The sequence below is a fragment of the Sphaerodactylus townsendi genome, linkage group LG16 (genome assembly GCF_021028975.2).
Source record: "Sphaerodactylus townsendi isolate TG3544 linkage group LG16, MPM_Stown_v2.3, whole genome shotgun sequence".
Classification (NCBI taxonomy): domain Eukaryota; kingdom Metazoa; phylum Chordata; class Lepidosauria; order Squamata; family Sphaerodactylidae; genus Sphaerodactylus; species Sphaerodactylus townsendi.
The window spans coordinates 14,624,558-14,646,212 of NC_059440.1; the positions used below are offsets into that span (position 1 = coordinate 14,624,558).

General features: G+C 45.1%; 2 protein-coding genes across 2 annotated transcripts in view; one reads left to right on the forward strand and one right to left on the reverse strand.

The window, feature by feature from the left end:
• P2RX1 (purinergic receptor P2X 1) overlaps positions 1 to 6,611 on the reverse strand; it is a 67,754-nt gene extending 61,143 nt beyond the window's left edge. The window contains 1 exon segment of the mRNA XM_048519058.1: positions 6,419 to 6,611. Coding sequence (XP_048375015.1) covers positions 6,419 to 6,555 — 137 coding nt within the window. The 5' untranslated portion in view covers positions 6,556 to 6,611.
• Positions 1 to 21,655, forward strand: part of CAMKK1 (calcium/calmodulin dependent protein kinase kinase 1) — a 250,022-nt gene that overhangs the window by 172,022 nt on the left and 56,345 nt on the right. The gene's annotated exons all lie outside the window — the stretch shown is intronic.

Consider the following 21,655-nt stretch of genomic DNA (forward strand, 5'->3'; position numbering starts at 1 on the left):
TTGGAATTACATGTATTATTTATCTGCGACTTGGAATGCTTTTCAGCAGTGGTGGGATTCAGCCGGTTCGCACCACTTCAGCAGAACCAGTTGTTAAAACGGTGCTTGTAAACAACCAGTTGTTAAATTATTTGAATCCCATCAGAACCGGTTGTTAAATTATTTGAATCCCACCACTGCTTTTCAGGTAGAAGGATAGGGTATAAATAAATAAGCAAGCACGATGTTTTGGGAGATCAGAAAGCAGAGTAACGAACAGATCTAAGGAAGGAATGGAGAGCTGGTGTCTACCAAAACAGATTCCTCACAGCAACGATTCGCCATATTGTTTTTTTTGCTACTTCGAACTCAGAGGCATTTGCAGTGGCAAATATCCCCTGCACATTCCTTGCCTTTCTTTCCTTCTTTCCTTCTTTCCTTCTTTCCTTCCTTCCTTCCTTCCTCTGGTTGTCCCCTTTCCCCACGCCTCTGAAGACCTTTGTATTTAATCAGTAATTGTGAGCGATATAGTGCTGTAGCATCAAAGTTACCTATCTAGTATGTCCTCTTAATTCCTAGCTTTAACTTTTTTAAAAAAGTATGTTTTAACCCTTTTCATTGCAAAGGTATAAGGGGAAAGGCTTATTGTGGCAAGAAAACAGCTAGAAACTTACCTTTTAAAAACAAATGCTAGCAATTCAAAGAAAATAGTAGACAGGTCTCTATGATGATCTCTATCAGTTGCCAGGTTTTTTAAAGTCATTAATTGGGGGCAGGAGTGGCAGCAGAAGGGGTGAAGCAAGAAAAATGGTGCTGATGTGGTGTTGGGAGACCTGCAAAAATATGCTCCTTCCCATGATACATGCAACATACACATTTGCTTGGACCTTACTCTTTCCAAAATGATTGTACCAAACCAGTTAACATTGCGGCCAAGTTGGGAGGGGGAGAGCTACACAAAGCGGATTGTTAAGGGATGCTTTTGTGTGGGTGCAAGGAAAAGAGCGGTTGCTCGTGCATAATTTTTTGTTGACATGCTAGAAAAGCAGAACTAGCTGGGCTGTAGGGAGGGAAGACATATTGCTGTGTCTACAAACAACCTAGTCCTGTTGAGAGCACGACGTTAAGCAATACACTGGGAGAAGTAAACATCCCAGATCGTGGCTTGAACATTTTCCACTATCATAGTTTACAGCCCTTGCTGTGTGTTTGTCAGCTGTTGAAATACAGGCCGTCTATCAAGGCTGACCGCAAGCGCAAGACAAGCTGGAGATATCTGGGATCTTTCTTTTGCAGGAAGCTGTTCTCCTATGTCACTGGTTGGAAATTTAAGGCTGGCTTCTACTCCCTCTTGAGAAGAACTGAGAAACGGAAGACTTATATAGCTTGACCTCTTAACAGCTTTAGATGTACAGATCCCAGAAGCCATCTATGGCAATCCTATTTTTAAAAGAGAAAGCTGAGTTTAAAAAGAAAGAGGCAGACAGAAAACAGAGGACAGTGATGCATATTGGTCAGATCTTTCAATTTTCCCGCCTGCCATAAAACCCTCTGGTCATGAAACTAGATAATCTGCTTGCTCTCCAGTAACATTTTACTCATTTCTATCGGGAAATCAACATCATCAACTTACAGCCAGTTCTCTCATCCGATTTGACCCTTCACCTTCAACATTTGACTTCTTTTATGGTTGTAAATCATACTGAAGAATAGAAAGGCAGGAATAACATTGCCAACATCTATTTAGGAAATTCCCGGAGACTTGGGGGTGGAGCCATGGGAGAGGAAGGACCTCAGTGGACTATAATACCATCAAGTCCAATTTCCAAAATGGCCATTTTATCTGGGGGAACTGATCTCTATAGCCAGGAGATAAGATGTCATTCTGGGAGAACTCCAGGGCTCACCTGAAAGTTGGCAACCCTAAGTCCAGATCTGGCAATTTTTCAAATGAACAATTAATAAGTTGCAGTAGTTGTTAGTGAGCCTCCTGCCAGTTGAGATTCTCTTCTCAAAGTCTAGACTCTGGACTTCCTACCTGCAGAGATGAGGCCAGTAGCAATCTGTGAGGGGACTTTTTGGTGGAGGCACCTTACCTTTGGAATGCCCTTTCCTGCCCTTAATGTTTACCAGGCAGCTAACTGTTATTTAGGCACCAGACCCAGACTTTTCTTTTTACCTCAGCTTTTAACTGAAGGGTTTTAAAAACTGTTTTTTTATGGCATTCTATTCTGAGCATTCAGGAATACGATTTAATGCAGCCCCCTGTTATTTTATGCCATTTTTATGCTCCTGGCTTCTTTTTATTGGCTTATTGATACTCTTTACGCTGCTGGTGTTTTGTTTGCTTTGCAAGTTTTTTAAACATCGTTTGGCTGCCTTGAGCAGGTCTTTGAAGAGTCAGTATATGGATTTTCCAAACAAATATAAGCTGATGACAATACAGAATAATAAGAAGATGAGGGAGAGGAGGAGGAGTTTGGATTTATATCCCACCCTTTTCTCCTGTAAGGAGACTCTAGGAGGTGGCTTACAAGCTCCTTTCCCTTCCTGTCCCCACAACAGACACCTTGTGAGGTAGGTGGGGCTGAGAGAGCTCTGAAGAACTGTGACTAGCCCAAGGTCACCCTGCGGGAATGTAGGAGTGTGGGAACACATCTGGTTCACCAGATAAGCCTCTGCCACTCAGGTGGAGGAGTGGGGAATCAAACCCGGTTCTCCAGATTAGAATCCACATGCTCTGAAAAAGAAGACACAATCTGGTTTGATTTGAGGCAATGTCATTGTTGCTGCCACTTCTATTACACCCAATGTTGTTTCTGACCTGCCACTGCAAAACTTAAATAGACACCTAGGTGGGCACAAGGCTGGAAAATTCCTGGAGATCTGAGGGTGGAGGAGGTCTTCAGCAAGATATATTGCCATAGGATCCACCCTCCAAAGCAGCCATTTGCTTCCACAGACTGGAGATATGTTGTAATTCTGGCAGATCTCCAGGCATCACCTGGAGGCTGGCAACCCTAACACATAATCCATCTTGGGTATAGTGGCAAACTCTAATCTGAAGAACTGGGCTTGTTTCCCCACTCCTCCACATGAAGCCTGCTGGATGACTCTGGGCTTGTCACATTTCTCTCAAAACTCTCTCAGCCCCACCTCCCTCACAACGTGTGGGGAGACGAAGGGAAGGTGATTGTCAGTGGCTTTGAGGCTCCTTAAAGGTAGAGAAAAGCAGGATATAAAGCCAACTCTTCTTCTTTTAGGAGAGGTTGGTCAGAAATTATTGATTCTGTGAAAATGAAATATTCAATACAAGTCATTTACATATCATATACCTTGTGGCATACGATGCCGATTTACTGATACATAAGTAACAATGACAAACGCATACATGTTACAGGAAAATTTGGACATGTAGGAAACAGTCCAAAATGAAGATGTACACAGGGATATGTAAAATAGAAATAGGGATTTTTTTAGTTGTCTCAGCAAAAGGAAAGGTTATTGCATTCCTCACTTTAACTGTAATAGGGGGCTGTTTGCAATTTTTATTACATTGTAATTTTTATTACATGTTTACATTATTGGCTGTGCAGGAAGGCAGTTTGAAGAAGAGAGCTGTACATTCTAAATCAACAAACACTTTGGGAAGACACTCAGAGATGCTGTGCAGGGCGACCAAGACCTGAGTGAGGAAGGGAATGACGATTGCCTTAAAAGAATTAGACCCCTCCTGAGTGTTCTTGGTTCTTCAGTTCTGGACAAAGGGTGTGTGTGATAATCATTCAAGAGTATTCAAGGCCCTCCCTGTCCCAAAGATCCCAGTTGTTGATTGTGTTGGTCTTGTGTGGGAAGAGAGTTTGGCTATCTGGCTGGTGTACCAAGCATCTAATGCACCAGCCGAACCTGTTGCAGGAGGTGTCTGGCTGGGCAGGTGCTCTCCAGAGACACTTAAATCAAGGCAGGACAGTGCCACTGGTACTGCTTTATCTGACAACAGCATTCAACCCAATCAGTCATGATTTTCTGAGTCACCATTCTAGGTGATACTAGTGTGGGCAGTTTTGCAGTGGCTGATTTAGTTTCTCCATGGTTCGGGACAGAATGCAGCACAAGGAGATGACATCCTGGTTGTATTGGCCAGATGTTTGGAGATCATGGTGAAATGGCTGAAGCAGAGCTGGCTGAAATTAAATCCATCGAAGTCGGATGCCCTACGGCCGGGCCGGGGAGACTGAGGAATGGGATGCCAGCTCCCTACTCTGGACAGTATGCAATTAACATCAATGTTAACTGTCAAGATTTTGGATGTGATCCTACATGCCATCCTTTCCATGGAGGCACAGCTTGCAAATGTAGCCAAACTGGTGTTTTTCCATCTTCACCAGGTTAGGCAACTGATACACTCCCTGTTCCACATTGACCTAGCTAACATGATACATGCAATAATCACCCCCAGGCTAGACTACTGTAATTCACTCTTCACGGGGCTGCCCTTGAGATTGCTGCAGAAACTTCAATCGAGACAGAATGCAGCTGCCCAGGTCCTTATGGAGACTCTGTGGAGGGTGAATATCCAACGGGTGCTCAGCCAGCTGTACTGGCCATCAGTGGAATACCAGATCAGGTTCAAGGTTTGGATATTAATTTTTAAAGCCCTGAGACCTTCGTATCTGTGGAACCGCTTCTCCCAATGAACCCCACAAAGAGCATTACACTCTGCATGTAACAACTTATTGGTGGTCCCTGGTCCAAAAATTGTCTGGTTGTACACAGCCAAATCCTTTTCAAGCTCTGGCACCGGCCTGGTGCTGTCAAATCAGACCCGGTCCTGCGGGACCTACTTCAGTTCTGAAGGCCTGCAAAACAGAGCTGTTCTGCCAGGCCTATTGTCCAGGACAGTGACGGTGTTCGTTCCGTTTTAGGTTGCCTGAAGAATTTTAAACACTGGGGTAAATTGTATAGCGGATCTTTTGATGTTATTATTGTAAACTGACACTGTGAGCCAGCCACCCTGAGCCCATCTTGATGAGCAAGAGTGGGCAAGAAATCGTAAACCGTAAATTAAGTACAGTGTTGTGGGTTTTCCAGGTCATATGGCCGTGTTCCAATAGCATTTTCTCCTGACGTTTCGCCTGCATCTGTGGCTGGCATCTTCTCTGAAATATCAGGAGAAAATGCTACTGGAACATGGATGGCCATACAAGCCAGAAACTCCCCAACACCCTAGTGATTCTGTCCATGAAAGCCTTCAACAATACAAATAAAATAAGATAAATAAGGGTGCACAGGATGTGCAGGAGAAAGGCCAAAGTTCTGGAGTATACCACTGCAGACTGCAGGTGAGGGATGATGTGTTTTAAAAAAATATTCCTGCAAATAAGATCCTTCCTGGCCAGGTAGCAAACATGCTCATCAGGGAGTGGTCTCTACTAAACATGCTGGTTTACTACATGCTTATTTCAGTGACATGCTCATTTGCAACATGCAGAAAACCCATTTTATGCTGTTCAGTATATATCCGTTTCCATTTACTGAGAACACTGCATGCGTCTGATGAAGTGAGCGATGGTTTGAAGAACCACAATAAACATGCTGCATTTTAAGAAGCTATAAAGCGCCGTTGTTTTCACAGTAAACCTTCCCCTCCAATACATTCAGAGAGTTTAAAAAATAGGACCAAAACCTACAGCCCATTCCTGGGATCTTAACCATGACAGCTCTTTTTAAAAAAATAACATTTGACATTCAAGTGCCCAAATCACTTCACAGACTAAACCTTGTCACCCCTACAGCAACAACCCTGTGAAGCAGGCCACTATCCCCATCCCCATATTGAACACACACACACGCATAATGCTGCCATATACTGATATCAAACTCTTGATCCGTCAAGGTCCATATTGTATACTCATAATGGCAGTGACTCTCCATGATCCCAGTCTACCTCCTTTGTGCAGGCAGCAGCCTGGTGTACATAAGATGCCGCTTAAGAGCAAAGACTCTCCGACCTGTTCTTTTCCCTCCGTCCCCTTTCAATCAGAGTCCGCGAGGAGGGAAACAACCCCACATTTTTCTTTCTTGACTTGTTTGCCATTTCCTTGAGGATGCTAAACAGAAGGGAGACCTATTTAACAGGCCTATTAGTTAATTAAATAACAATCAAATAAATAATTAAACTTATACCCTGCCCATCCCTGGCCACAGCCACATTAATTTATTTATTTCGTCAAACTGATATGCCGCTCTCCCCCATAGGGCTCGGAGCGGCTTACGTTCAAGCTTAAAATAAAATGCGTTAATAAAGTACATTAAAAATACAGATTAAAATAAACACATTACAATAAAACACATTAATAAAATACATTAAAATAAAATACATTAAATTGATATGGGACAGCCAGATGGGAATTTCACTGACAAATAAAGAGAGACTTACCCTATAATGTACGCCAGGACTACCAGTTGGATCAGCCGGAAGGTAAGTCCCACCTTTTTATTGCGTACCAGGACCATTCGAGGGGTGTCATATTCAAAGAAGAACGAGGACAAACTCTCCACGAACTTCTGCCCCATGGAAAAAACCTGGCTGAGGTTCTTCACCCACAAGTGGAAAGCCCTTCTCGGTTCGGATTCTGTTTGCAGAAGTTCTAACCGTGTTTGCTGTTGCTCATCAGAAATGTCTTTGCTTCCTCCTCCAGGATAGGGTGGTGATTCTTTTCCCCCTCTTTTCTGCTGCTTGGGTGTAGCAGTTCACTCGACATTCCCTTAGATGGTCTGGTGGGTGGGGATGGGATGTGGGTGTGTGTGGGAAATGAATGTAGCAGCCCCGAACCACAGCCCAGGAAAAAGCTTGGTGATAAGAGCTCATGCTTGCAAGCACTTTGGGACGATCGCTGAAGGCTACAAGGAGAAAGCTGGGCGAGTGGCTGACAGCTGCTGGAAGAAACAAGTTTCTCCCAAATTCAATAGGCTTTCTGAGGTACAAATTTACCTGGTAATCCAGCGCATGTGTGTATGTAAAGTGCAGACAAATTGCAGTTGACTCACGGTGACTCCAGCAAGTTTCTTTCAAGGCGAGTGAGAAGTAGAGGTGGTTTGCCATTGCCGTCTTCTGCAGAGTCTTCTTTGGAGGTCTCCATTCCAAAACAACCAGCATGGTGTAGTGGTTAAGAGCAGCAGACTCTAATCGGGAAAACTCCTCCACATGAAGCCTGCTGGGTGACCTTGGGCCACTCACGTTTCCCTCAGAACTCTCAACCCCACCTGCCTCACAAGATGCCTGTTGTGAGGAGTCTGTAAGCCACTCTGAGACTCCTTATGGTTGAGAAAAGTACAAAAACCAACTCTTTTCCTTCTTCAACTACTGACACGGCTTAGGTTCTGAGATCTGGGCTATACATGCTGCCTTCCCTCCTAAGAAGAAGAAGAGTTGGATTTGTACCCCACTTTTCTCATCTGTGAGTCTCAAAGCAGCTTACAAACTCCTTCTCTTCTCCTCCCCACAACAGACACCTTGTGAGGTAGGTGGGGTGGAGAGAATTCTGAGGGAACTGTACCTAGCTCAAGGTCATCCAGCTGGCCTCATGTGGAGGAAGGGGGGAACAAATCCACTTCACCTGATCAAAGTGTGGAGGAGTGGGGAATCAAGGCCAGTCCTCCGGATGAAAGTCCACCTGCTCATAACCACTACACCAAGCTGGCTCCTGGTGCATACAAACTCACAAAGCTTCTCTATACCAAGTCAGGCTATTGGCCAATTGAGCTTGGTTGTTGTGACTGGCAGTGGATCTCCAAGGTCCCAGACAGAGACAGAACTCTCTCAAAACCACAATAACCAACCAGTTTCTCTGGAGGTCCAGTAACAGTGCATAGAAGCTAAGGCCTTCCCCAAATGTTGCCTCTTGGCACTGGTATTCAGGGCAGAGTGAGGCAGCACATGTGTGCCCGTGCCCCTGCCATGTCTTAGAAAGCCCCCACCCCGGTGCACGCCCGGTGCAAGATGCCCCACCCCTCCCCCTGGGCTCTACGCCACTGCTTTTCCTCTATCTTATCCCCCTTTAAAGCAGTCAGTGTCTATAGTCCTCACTATGTCCTCCAGCAGTGAATTCCACATTTTAATCGCTTGCTATGTAAATAAATACTTCCGTTTGTCCAACCTGAATCGGCATCATTGGATGCCCTTGGGTTCTAGTATTTTGTGTCTTGTTGCAGTTGAGAAGAATTTCCTGCTGCAAAACATCACAAACCCGTTCTTACTATCTATCTAGGATCCCTGTGTTTGCACAGCTAAAATGATGTCCAATGATCACAATTTACTTTTCGGAGCGTACAGTTTAAAAGGTTTACATCTAAACATGTAATGTGAGAATTGCTGCCAGATTTAGAGGAAGAGAAGCCCTAGGCTATTCCACTTGTGAGGCCCTTCCCAGCAGAGGCATAGCAAGGGGGGAAAGCACCCGGCGCACTGGTGCGTCCTCCACCCTGCCCCGCCCTGCCCCACCCCGCCCCACCCTGCCCCATTCCACCCTGGAACGCCCTCACCACACCCCCACAGGGATGCGCGCCCAGTGCGTCATGCACCCTCCCACCCCCTTGGAGCTTCGCCTCTGCTTCCCAGCCCCCCACCCTCATGACTAGAGGAAGATGGGGTCCACAAAATGGGGTCCACTTCAGTGAAGTCCCAGAAGGACAAAATCGATACAGAAATTGAGTTATTGGCTTAAGACTGCATTATTCTGAAATGGAGTGCAAGGAAAATTACTGAAGAATTTAGAGACTATGACAGCATATGTACTAAAGGCCTATGACAGTGTCAAAATATTATATGTTTTAGTTGGCCCCCTAGATTTTGAGGCTCTGGGATTCAGCCTGCCAAGCTGACAGGTAAATCCGGCACTGGTGAGAATCAGCCCTCAGAGAGATGAAATGATTAGTTTGCCCAGATGCCAAGAAGTAGAGGGTCCCTGCACCTTTAACAGAAGAAGGAATGATTTCCTTTTTTCACTCTTAACAACTTTGGTGTCATTTACATCTGACCGCTTCATGAAGTAATGATGACAGGAGCCCAATCTACTGAGCATGTATGGAGGGGACTTCCTAGCAGAGACAAGGTGTTTTCACTTTCCCATGCACACAGTGTTCTGCAACATGAAAACTGTACACTTCATCAGTGGTTTAATTCAGGCAGGCAGCTGATTCAGTGAGAGACGCTGAATTCGAAGAATGGGGGAAAGGTACAGCAGGCAGTAACAGAGTGGCTTGTCAGCTCCAGGTCAGGGACAACCAAGAGGCAAGAGATCAGAGAATCATAGAGTTGGAAGAGACCTCAAGGGCCATCAAGTCCAACCCTCTGCAATGCAGGAACACGTAATTAAAGCACTCCTGACAGATGGCCATCCAGCCTCTGTTTAAAAACCTCCAAAGAAGGAGACTCCATCAAGTTTAGAGTAACGAGAGCATCAGAAAGAGGCTGTCTGAGTACAAAAAACGAACCCCTTTTATAGGAAAAGTCCTGGGAAATGAATGTTTCATCCATATATAATAAAACGATAAGGAGTACATATATTACAAAGAACTGGTACCTCAAATTAGCACTTTGAAATTCAACCTCCTTCTGCTATCTGATAGGGAGTACCACCACATTCCAGTCCAAACATTCCAAATAATGGTATAGTCACCTATTGACAGATCTATTGGTCCTCGAAATAACAATTCATGTTTCTAACAAACTATTATCTGGTCAGAATCTTGGTTTCAAGGTTTTGCTGAGACAGGAAAAGCCATTCAATTGACAGTTCAATAGTCATTCACGCTTGTTCAGGATTTTTCCATGAAATAATAATTCATGTTATTGTATGTAGTCACTTATGAGATTCCTTCATTTACCAGATGACTGGCAAATCAGTATTATCTGTTCCAACCGACAACGGATCTTCAGACGCTGATGTAGCTGTTGTGGTTTTCCTGAGCATTTTCAGTTGCAACTGCAAATGCAGCTGCAAATAAACTCCACCCAAACATGTGCAAATGCGCCTCCACCCCTTCCACCTGTGAGGCATACAAAACAGAGACCCCACCACACAATCACTCCACACTGTGCCACAGAGAGAAACATGTCTCACCATGACATGCTTCTGAAGAAGCCGGCCGTAGATGTGGACAAAACGTTAGGCGCAAAAACTGCCAGACCACAGCTATGGAAAACCACAACAGCCAGTTCATTCTGGCCAAGAAATCCTTCAATAATACAGAGAGTGGTCTCTTACAGCTGCTGCAGCCATAGATGCCAGGAATTGAACCTGAGACCTCTTATATGCAAAGCGGATGCTCTTTCACTGAGCCACAGACCCCTTCCCTAACAGCATTAACTGTGGATGGTTGCAGACTATCCTCATCTGTCCAGCCAGAAGCATCAGACAGGCTGAACAAATGCAGAAGGGAGCAGATGGGAATCCTTTGCTTATCTCTTTGTTTATTGCTTATCTCTTTGCATACCTTTGCTTATTGGCTGGCAAGCTGCACCTTGCAAAAATCCCTCTTCGGCACCACTGGTAAAGGTGAAGGGAATCGGCCCCTGGATTTCATCTAGTCACCCAAGGTCCCGGATCCAAGACTGAAAACTGCTAGACAGAGGTTTACCCTGAAGCTTCAGGGATCGGGCAACTGGCATAACCCTGAGAATGGGAGATCTCACTATTTCCAATAGCTTATTAGGTCATCCGTCACAAAGAAGAGAGGAGAGGTAAAGGGCGGGGAATAAACATAAATAAATAAATAAAAATAAGAGAAAAAAGAGGAGGATTTCTCTTCTAAGACGGTGCCTCCCATATCATCTAAAAAGAAAGAAAACCTCTTACAAATAGGCTTTGGTTTTGGTTAGGATCACATGCAAATTTAAACCAGCGAATAAAATATTTGATCCATCAAATAAGGTTTCGGGAGTCCTCTTACAAATAGAATATGGGAAGGAACTCGAAGGCCCTTTCCACACATGCAGAACTGTTTGCTCAGAAACTAATGTTAAGATCATCGTTCTTCTATTGACAGGATCATCCTAAGAGAGTTTATGGCTGAGAACCAGTCAAGTGATAGCAAATTTCTGATTTTTTTTTTTGGTTAAATGTAGCATTACAGTGGAAAAACATCTTGCAAAAACTGCACAGGCCAGATATTGGTAAATTGTCTTCCTGATCAGAGAGAATGAGAGAGAAGGGCACCACTAGCCAATACATGGCAATGAGAGTTTTACACCACTGTGTATAACCCTGAGGTAAACCTGGCAGAACTGTGTGACCACTGAGGAAGGCTTTGCCTGAAAACGCTATTTACCGCAGGTTGCGTTCTGCATCTAGCAGCCTATTGAGTTAAGTTGGCATATTCATGTCAATTTCATTGGGAGCATACTACAGGTTCTGGCAGTATGGGAAAACAACTTTGCCCCTTCCGCACCTGCAGAATAATGCACTTTCAACCCACTTTCCATTCACTTTGCAGCTGGATTTTACTGTCCGGAATAGCAAAATCCACTTTCAAACAATGGTGAAAGTGGACTGAAAGTGCATTATTCTGCAGGTGCGGAAGGGCCCTATGTCACTCTGGCCCCTTCCGCACATGCAGAATAATGCACATTCAATCCACTTTCACAACTGTTTGAAAGTGGATTTTGCTATTCCGCACAGTAAAATCCATCTTCAAAGTGCATTGAAAGTGGATTGAAAGTGCATTACTCTGCATATGCGGAAGGGGTCTCAGAGGGACTGACAGATGCAAATGATACACTCCAATTTGAAATTGACTGGAGACTGTGTTGAATTTAGTGCCTGCCATCTTTTCCCTTTGCATGAAGTTTAACTCATGACGCTTCTGATTGCGGCTTAATGTGTATGGGTATAGGACCACATTGTTGGTATTAAGCCTATTGTCTTTCATATTGTGTTACAGAACTGTTGTTTTTTCTTCACTTTTTTGCACCTATTGCACTTTATTGAATTACACTATTGCACTTTATTGAATTACACTATTGCACTTTATTGAATTTCACATTTTTAATTTGTGTGGAGTCAATGGCTGGCAGCCAGGGCACAGTGGATTCTTGTTCTGTTCTTGTTCTGTTTTGATTTCTACGTTGTACCCGTATTACTTCATATGAAAACTGACGCGTCATACTTCCCAATAATGGATTCTCAACAAGCGGGTCATATTGTTTCAGCTACTCAAATGGAGTTCCTTATACCAGCTCTTTGCTTGCCTTGTTTTAAATTCTGACATAGTTTGGCTCTTTAATTATGCAAAGTTGAAACCCCCGGTCTTGTGCCCAATAATGACTTAGCATTTTCATAAGTTCCAAATGCATGGACGTTCTGCATGTGAAATTGTGTGCCATGTCTAGTATAGACAGCATTCAAAACAAGCACCTACAGACTATTAAAAAAAACATATAGTTGCTTAAAATCTAAGCAGTAGCTTTGTTTTTAGTAGCAAAACTATCCATCTTGCATACAACTTGATCTTCAGGCAATGCCGGAGCTGATCTAAGCTCTATCCACAGGGAAGATTTCCCAAACATGGAAAGCAGGCAATCCTAGCATTAAAGACTCACACACACATGATGTTGTGTACATTCCAAGCACGATATATGGCATTCTTGGGACTTTCTCCTTTAAGCAGAGAGAGAAAATTTACACCCGTTTTAATCTGCCTCAAAGTGGAACCAGCAAAGTGGCTGTGAGGAGCATTGTTTGGGCCTTACACAATACATAAAACTACCCCCTGTAGTGACCACAGCTCCCTTAGTTGTAAAAGATGATTAGACAGATTCATTAAGGAGATGATGGTTAAATGGAACTTCCATGCTCAGAAGCAGTGTACCTCTGAACTCCACTTGTTATGGAGGGTAACAGTGGGAAAGGTTGTTACATGCACCGATCATGGGCTTGCTAGAGTTATCTGATTAGCCACTTAGGAAACAAGGTAGGACTTTGGGTATGATTCCCAGGGACATCCTTGTTGGTCATGATTACTATAAATACAGCCTCCATGGGCAGACACATTGTACCTCTAAGAAATAGGCCCCAACTAGGGAAGGCCTTCAGGTGAACTTCTGGGAGGCCACTGTAGGAAAGACGTCAGTGGTTAAGATGGTCCTTTGGCCTGATCCACTAAAGAAAAACACTCTATGTTTTTCAAGCAAAGCAGCTTGTAAAAATGCAGCCTGTCACTAGAACTTATGGCTGAATTCAAACTGTTCTCATGCATGTTTCTGGGGGAAGGAACTGGGGTGTACACACCCCAATTCCTGCCCCTGCAAACACACATGAAAATGGTCTGAATTAGGCAGTAAATTCTATGTGACAGGCTGCATTTTTTACAAGCCACTTTGCTGTTAAATTTAGATGTCTTGGCTTCCTTATTGTCACCGCATCTGTACAGTGGGGAGTTCAGGCTTCCCTACAAGGCTGCCTTTCATAGCGGCTGTTATGAGCTATTTCCTCTGGCCAAACCAGCTTGCTTTATAAGGCCTGCCTTCTGCAATCCAGATCCAGATCATAAAATATGACCATCAGATTTTGAAGTTGGCATCGGGACGTCGATCCGATGGTTATCAGCCAGCCCTTCTGTAACTGCATTATCATCCCGTTCTCTGCCTCTCTGCCTTGTTTCGGAGGTTTGACACAAAGGTTCGGAGCCAATCCTTTTCAACAGTAACTCCCTCTTCCCTTCCATTTCCCCGACTTATTCTGTAGTGGGGGTGGGGGTGGGTGGGTGAAAAACCACATTCTAATTGATTTGTTCAGGTCTTTCACTCGGCTGTCATGTCGCTCACATGCTGAGCCTAGTTGTAGAGTTGCCATGCAAACAGCAGAAAAACAACTAGGTAAGGACATCAAAAGAAACCAGTGAGAGTAGAGCAAAAGTTCTTGCCCTGCGAGCATCTGGTTTCCGTGACAACAAACCAGTTGGCCCAGCAGACTTACAAGTGAGGACAGAGACCAACCTACAACACAGTTCGTGCCTCCAAGCAACAGAAACTCAGAAGATTTCTGCTTCTGATCTTGGTGGTTCCATTTGGCCATGTTGGAGAGAAACCCCTTTTTTACATAGGGTTTCCAGCCTCGACATGGGGCCTGGCACACAGTGCCTACCTCTGCCAGCAACCTCTGGGTTCACGGTCACGGTCACCCAAAGTCAAATGTGGGTGATTCATTGAGGGATGTCGTAGTTTTGTTATTGATTGCTAGATGGAGTGAGTGACAACTGAAGGCTGTGGCAACCTATGGGAGTCAAATCAATTGTTTGCCCATTTCCTCGCCCCCTATCCCTTGTTCTGTGTTAGGTGCCACTCTAACAAACTCTGTGTTTTATAGTGGAGTGTTGATACTGTATGCTGTTGTGATGCCTGGGCTCTGTTGGTGGGTTTTCAGTCAGGTCTGTGGAGAGGTGTATAGGAATGGCACTTTTGATGAGTCCATTTGGACTAAACTATTGATGAGACTCTGAATGGCTGCTGTAACTATCTGTCTTTTACGGACAATTGTTTTATTGTATTATTGTATTTATTGTATTTTGGAATGCCAATAAAGGCTATCATGAACATGGGGCCTGAAGATCTCACAGAATTACAGAGTTGGAAGAGACCACAAGGGCCATCCAGTCCAACCCCCTGCCATGCAGGAAGATACAGTCAAAGAACTCCTGACAGTTGGCCATCCAGCCTGTGTTTAAAAACCTCCAAAGAAGGGGACTCCACCACACTCTGAGGCAGCGTATTCCATTGTTGAACAGCCCTTACCGTCAAGAAGTTCTGCCTAATGTTTAGGTGGAATCTCTTTTCCTATACTTTGAATACATTACCCCTTGTCCTAGTCTCTGGAACAGCAGATAATAAATTAGGATTACAACTGATCTCTAGACCATAGAGATCCATCCCTTTGAAGAAAATGACTGGTTTGGAGGTTGAGTTCTTTGGCATTACATTCTGTTGAGATCTCTCCCTTCCCCAAACTTTGGCCTCCCCGGATTTCAAGGAACCCCCCAATCCAGAGTCCAAACCCTATCTTCACACAACACAGAATTAACCTTGTAGACCTTGCTGTCGCAGGATGCAATGATGGTCTGTCCTTGTGCGTTTGTGTATTTTATTTTCATAGCTTGTTTTGATTTCTAGATCAATTATAATTTATGGTAATTTTGGGCAGGGTATTGGTTCTACTTGTAAGCTGACTCAAGCAGGAGTTTGGAGAGGCAGTATAAACATTCCCTAAATCTATCTACCTATCATCTACCTATCAACCTATCCATCTGCCTGCCTGCCTGCCTGCCTGCCTGCTAGTCAGTCAGTCAGTCAGTCAGTCGAGCCATATCCTTAGATGGCCTGAAAAGCTGATTTGACAAATTTGTGAATGATAGGTCTAATAGATAGGCTAACAAATTCATGGAGGATTACAGGTGCATTAATCCCTGCCAGTTCGGCTGCTTATTTGTTCACCAGGCAGCTGGTTTTTCATGGATCAGTTTGGATGTTCATGATCAGATCAATCCTGTTTGGCAGGTTGAGAGGAAGGTTTCAGCACAACCAAAAGGTTCACATGAAAGCTGAGCAGAGCTCCTCCCCGATGGCAGTGAGAAAATGACCACAAGCAAGTAAGCACAGACTGTGCAATTCAGTCCTGAATAAATGGAAGAGCTGGCACTGAAAACTGATTTTGTTCTTCCTCTGAAATGTGCCTCCCCCCCCCCTGACATTTTCTATACTTTTCTGAGCCTCTGGAATCCATTTGTTTCACTGCTGCCTTCATTCACTTCCCCCATGCTTGGCTACATTATTTTTACTAAATTACCTGGCTTCGTTTAGAGACAGAAGAGCTAATGTACAAGCAGGAACATCTGCCTAGTCCAGATCATGGTTTGCGGGCGATACTCCATCCCTCCTCCTGGCCGACTGGGGAACTGCTGCAGCCGGTTTCTCCTTTCTACTCAGCAGCACTGTTGACAGCTATCAGCCGGTTAAGGGTTTGGTTGCCCTGGTGACAAAACCCCACAACACTGTTATAAATAAAGATTGATATAATCTAATAGAAACAGCTCTTACATAAGTGCTTGGGTTTCGACAGCAGGTTGACCAGATGAAAATAGCCAGTTAATTACAAAGGTTAACTTATTAGGCACCTGGAATTGATTGCTGCACATCCACTGGTGAGATCCAATCTAACTTTGCTAGGGCTCCCTTACGAGCTGAGAAGAGTTTGGATTTATATCCCCTCTTTCTGTCCTGTAAGGAGACTCAAAGGGGCTTACAATCTCCTCTCCCTTCTCCCCACCCCCCACAACAAATACCCTGTGAGGTGGGTGGGGCTAAGAGAGCTCCGAAGAGATGTGACTCACCCAAGGTCACCCAGCTGGCATGTGGTTCACCAGATAAGCCTCCACAGCTCAAGTGGCAGAACGGGGAATCAAACCCGGTTCTCCAGATCAGAGTGCACCTGTTCTTAACCACTACACCACGCTGGCTATTCCGCACAGTAAAATCCAGATGCAAAGTGCATTGGAAGTGCATTATTCTGCATGTGCGGAAGGAGGAAGAGTGTTGAAGGTGGCAGAGCACCACTTCGGGCAATTTTGCTGCAGCACTAGAGATTTTTTTGAGGGCTGGGCAAGCCAAAAGTGATGCACATTCTTTCCAGACACTGGGACCAGGGAGATTCAGGTTCAAATCCCGGACAAGCTGGGAAGCTCCCTGACCTAATCTTCCCTTAAGACTCCCCCCTTCTGAATAGTATATCTGACCACAGGTCTGTTGCACAAATCTACCTGTTCAGTCCAGACTGTAAGATAATAAGGGTTGTTCACAGAGTGGCCAACCAGACGTTCTAGAGCACCTAATATAATAGGCATGATCCTCTGACACTGGAGACACTAACTAGTATTTTTTAAACTGGTAGCCATGGATAGCCCAATCCTTCAGGAACACGCTCCCCTCTTCAAGCTGTCCAATTTGGTGGCCTTCACCACAGCCTGTGGCAGGGAGTTCCACAATTTAACTATGCATTGTGTGAAGAAATACTTATTTTTGCCTGTTTTGAATCTCTCCAAACTGTGTGATGTGAGGAGGAGGAAGGCATTTCCTCAAGCAAACAGGCTGTTACAAACTACGTAAGCAATGCAATAAATCAGTAATACTCCAGAGAAGGCACGCACAGGAACCTCGCCACTCCCTAGTCACTGGCCAAGCTGAGCTGCTGGAAAGAATTTTCCCAACCCAAAATGATTGCCATGGATTACTGTCAAGATACCTCATCGGAATCTCTTGCCTGAAGCAAATAATCCGTATCTGAAAGCATATTTACATTGCATGACGGTAAATGACAGGTGATTGTGCACAGAAGCAGCACTGAGACACTTGCAGTGAAAGTCAACATGATGACAGTATGAAAGCTCTTGAAAGGAGAGAACTCCACGAACAGTACGAGGCATGCCCATGGCTTATCCAATCTGTGTGGCAGGGCAATACAAGTGCAACCTGAGAAAACTGCAAGCAAGTCAGGACAAAATTTATTAAAGCTTGCTGTGAGCCTGGAGAATTGTCCACAGAAGGGAATATCTGCTCCATCTATGTATGAATCAGGACTCCAAAAATACTTTGTCCCAGTCTCTCCTGTTCAGATTATTCAATCATGCCCCAATACAGAGAGACACTCTCAAGAGGAGGATCCCTGTTGGATCTCTGGATGAGTAACTGCTCTATGCTAGTCCCAATCTAATGAGTCAGGAGGCATTCACAGATCAGTGAATCATACGGGAACTCACTCCTCTGAGGTTGATTAATTCTTCCACATACACACCTTTTTGGATGCATGAATCAAATGCAACTCTAATTTCAATTCATGGAAATCAGGGACGTAGGTATAGATTTTTTATGGGTGGGTTTGGGGGTGGGGCCACACCCCCACCTGCCCCTAGGGCATGGCCACGCCTCCCCAAGCCCTGCCCCTGGCCTAGCGCTTATAAAAGCAGCTCTCTTAGGTCAGGGATGGCAGACTCCCCTGCCCTGCCCTGCCCCTCCCCTCTGGGCAGAGGCATAGAGAGAAAATGGAGCCTGGTGCAAAATCTGAGTTTTGCGGGGGGCGGGGGGGCGGGGGGGGCGGGGGGGGCGGGGGGGGCGGGGGGGGCGGGCAGCTGCTGTGATGCTGGAATCCACCCCCAAGCAGCATCACTTTCAATGGTGTTTAAACTAGAGAGCCCAAATTCTCCTTTTAAATCCACCTTAAAAGGAGAATCTGAGGTCCCTAGTTAAACAACATTGAAAGTGATGCTGTTTTGGTGTGGATTATCCCCCACCCTGAAACAGCATCACTTTCAATGTGGCGTAGTGGGTAAGAGCAGGTGCATTCTAAAATCTGGAAGAACCGGGTTTGATTCCCTGCTCTGCCGCTTGAGCTGTGGAGGCTTATCTGGGGAATTCAGATTAGCCTGTGCACTCCCACACATGCCAGCTGGGTGACCTTGGGCTAGTCACAGCTTTTCGGAGCTCTCTCAGCCCCACCCACCTCACAGGGTGTTTGTTGTGAGGGGGGAAGGGCAAGGAGATTGTAAGCCCCTTTGAGTCTCCTGCAGGAGAGAAAGGGGGCATATAAATCCAAACTCTTCTTCTTCTAAACTGAGGATCTCAGATTCTCCCTTTAAATCCATGCCGAAGGGGGTGGATTTAAAAGGAGAATCTGGGGAAATTTGGGGGGTGCCTGTTGTCAGGTGTGCGATTGTTAAACTAGAAGCACCAAACTTTCAGGGTATCTTTAGGAGTCTCTCCTAATGATACCACCCAGGTTTGGTGAAGTTTGGTTCAGGGGGTCTAAAGTTATGGACCCTCAATGTGTAGCCCCCATCTCCTATTAGCTCCCATTGGAAACAATGGGGATGGGGGCACCCCCTTTGAGAGTCCATAGCTTTGGACTCCCTGAACCAAACTTCACAAAACCTGGGTGGTATCAATAAGAGACTCTCCTAATAGTACATCCCAGGTTTGGTGAAGTTTGGTTCAGGATGGCCAAAGTTATGGACCCTCAGAGATGTAGCCTTCATCTTCTATTTGCTCCCATTGAAAACAATAAAGGATGGGGCACTCCCTTTGGGAGTCCATAGCTTTGGACCCCCTGGACCAAACTTCACAAAACCTGGGTGGTATCAATAAGATACTCTCCTAATAATATATCCCAGGTTTGGTGAAGTTTGGTTCAGGGGGTATAAGGTTATGGACCCTCCAAGTGTAGCCCCCATCTTCTATTAGCTCCCATTGGAAACAATGGAGGATGGGGCACCCCCTTTGGGAGTCCATAACTTTGGACCCCCTGGACCAAACTTCACCAAACCTGGCAGGTATCATCAGGAGAGTCCCCCAAACAATCCCTGAAAGTTTGGTGCTGCTAGCCCAGGGGTCTGCAACCTGCGGCTCTCCAGATGTTCATGGACTACAATTCCCATCAGCCCCTGCCAGCATGGCCAATTGGCCATGCTGGCAGGGGCTGATGGGAATTGTAGTCCATGAACATCTGGAGAGCCGCAGGTTGCAGACTCATGTGCTAGCCCAAACAATGCGCCCCCTGCAGGCCAAAAACCGAAAAAAGCACTAAAATGTTTTAAAAACCCACAAACGGAGGGGCGGAGCTTCGGACATGAATGGGGGGGGTTCAAACCCGAGAACCCCCCCCCCTTCCCTACGTGCATGATGGAAATGCAGGAGCTCTTTGTTAAGTTTCAAGGGAGACTCCGTTTCTTGCAAGCAGATGTAACTTGGGAATCTCCTGTTTCAGCTTCTAAAGCACTCAATTGCCATTTCCTCCGCTTCTCAATGCAGTTTGCAAGTCTTATCCCAGCCTTATGTTCTGACACAAATGAGGCATTCATATATTTATACAAAAGGCATTCAAAAATTAAGCTTACCTCTCTCTCGGGGTGCACTTTCTCCAAGGCGAGCATTCCTCAATTTCTCTCCAAGGTCATTCCACAATTGCCCTTATGTTTGCAAAATGAGAAGAAACACTGGAAAGGGTGTGGGAAGGAAACGGTGGAAGGGGAAGATCCATTTGACACTGCAAGAACTAAATGACCATTGTCACCAAGTTGGTCGCTCCTTACTGCTCTTCTTCCCAGGAGGAAAGAGAGCACACAATCTCTAAAAGGGTTTGTGGAGTTCTATTTTCAAGCATGAGATCACGCTGTCTTTTCCATCATAGCTGCAGTCCCTGGGAAGTGACAGCAGAGGTGTGCCCCTGTGGGGGTGTGGCAAGGGTGTGGCGGGGCATTCTGGGGTGGGGCGGAGGACGCACTCATGCACTGGATGCTTTCCCCCCTTGCTACGCCTCTGCATGACAGCAAAGTTCTCAAGTTATCTTGACTTTGGGTTCTTTGTCAACTGGCCAGGTTTCTCCCCCTTACCCATGGGGTGAATATTATTAGTAAGTGTCCTCCCCTCCAAAGCCAAATGGTTTCTTATAGTCTTCTTTGAGGGGGACTGTCCAATTCCTTGCTTTTCCCACCTTCTCGCAGAACTAGTAATACCAAACGAGGCTCAGGTACTTTGAAAGATTTTGAACGGCTGTTTATATTATTTGTTTTTATTCTGCTATTTAAAAATGTAGGTGGCTTTCAGCTTATTTTCCCATGGTTGTGTGACAAAGGGATAGGCTGAGGAACGTGGATAAATGTCCTCCGTATTTAGGTGTAAAAGGGAACCTCTGAGGGAAACGTTTGGTATAATTTTTCGTCTTGTGTCAGTGACTCTTCCACACTCCTCTTAGGCCCCTTCCACACATGCAGAATAATGCACTTTCAATCCACTTTCACAATTGTTTGCAAGTGAGTTTTTCTATTCCGCACAGTAAAATCCAGCTGCAAAGTGAACTGAAAAGTGGATTGAAAGTGCATTATTCTGTATGTGCGGAAGGGGCCTTAGACCAAATGGGTTATAAAGAGAGTTTTTGAAAGTATTTTTCCATTCTCCCTGTAGAGTGGGAGGCAACAATAAACCACATTGGGAAGAGATACATCCTTGCAGAGTGGGGCTGTAGGTGTACTAGGACCACAACAATCCCCTGCAGGAAGACTGAAATATTGAACTCATTGTTGGGGGCTTTCCAGACTATGTAGCTATGGTCTGGTAGATCTTGTTCCTAATGTTTCACCTGCATCTATGGCTGGAATCTTCTGAGGTGTATCACAGAGAAAGCCCACAACAACCAGTTGAGTCCAGCCTTGAAAGCCTTCGACAATACACTGAAATGTTGAAGTTGTTAAATTTGCAGGTGTAGCCCCAGCACATGGATTCCGCTCACACATCTGAAAGCTCCCTTCCAGGTAACATGGATGTATGGGGATATTTTTTTTCCACTCAGTTATTAGGGTTGCCAGCCTCCACATGGTAACTGGAGATATCTTGGTATTACAAATCAATTCCAGGTGACAGACATCAGTTCCCCTGGAGAAAATGGCTGCTCTGGGAGGTGAACTCTATGGCATGATACCTCACTGAAGTCCCTCCCCTCTCCAAACCACACCCTCCTCAGGCTCCACCCCCAAATTCTCCATGTACTTCATAACCAGGAGCTGGCAAGCCTGTAAATTATAACGGAGATCTTTTTTTTTTTCTTTTAAGAAAAACCTTCCAACTGATTCAGTTCTTCAC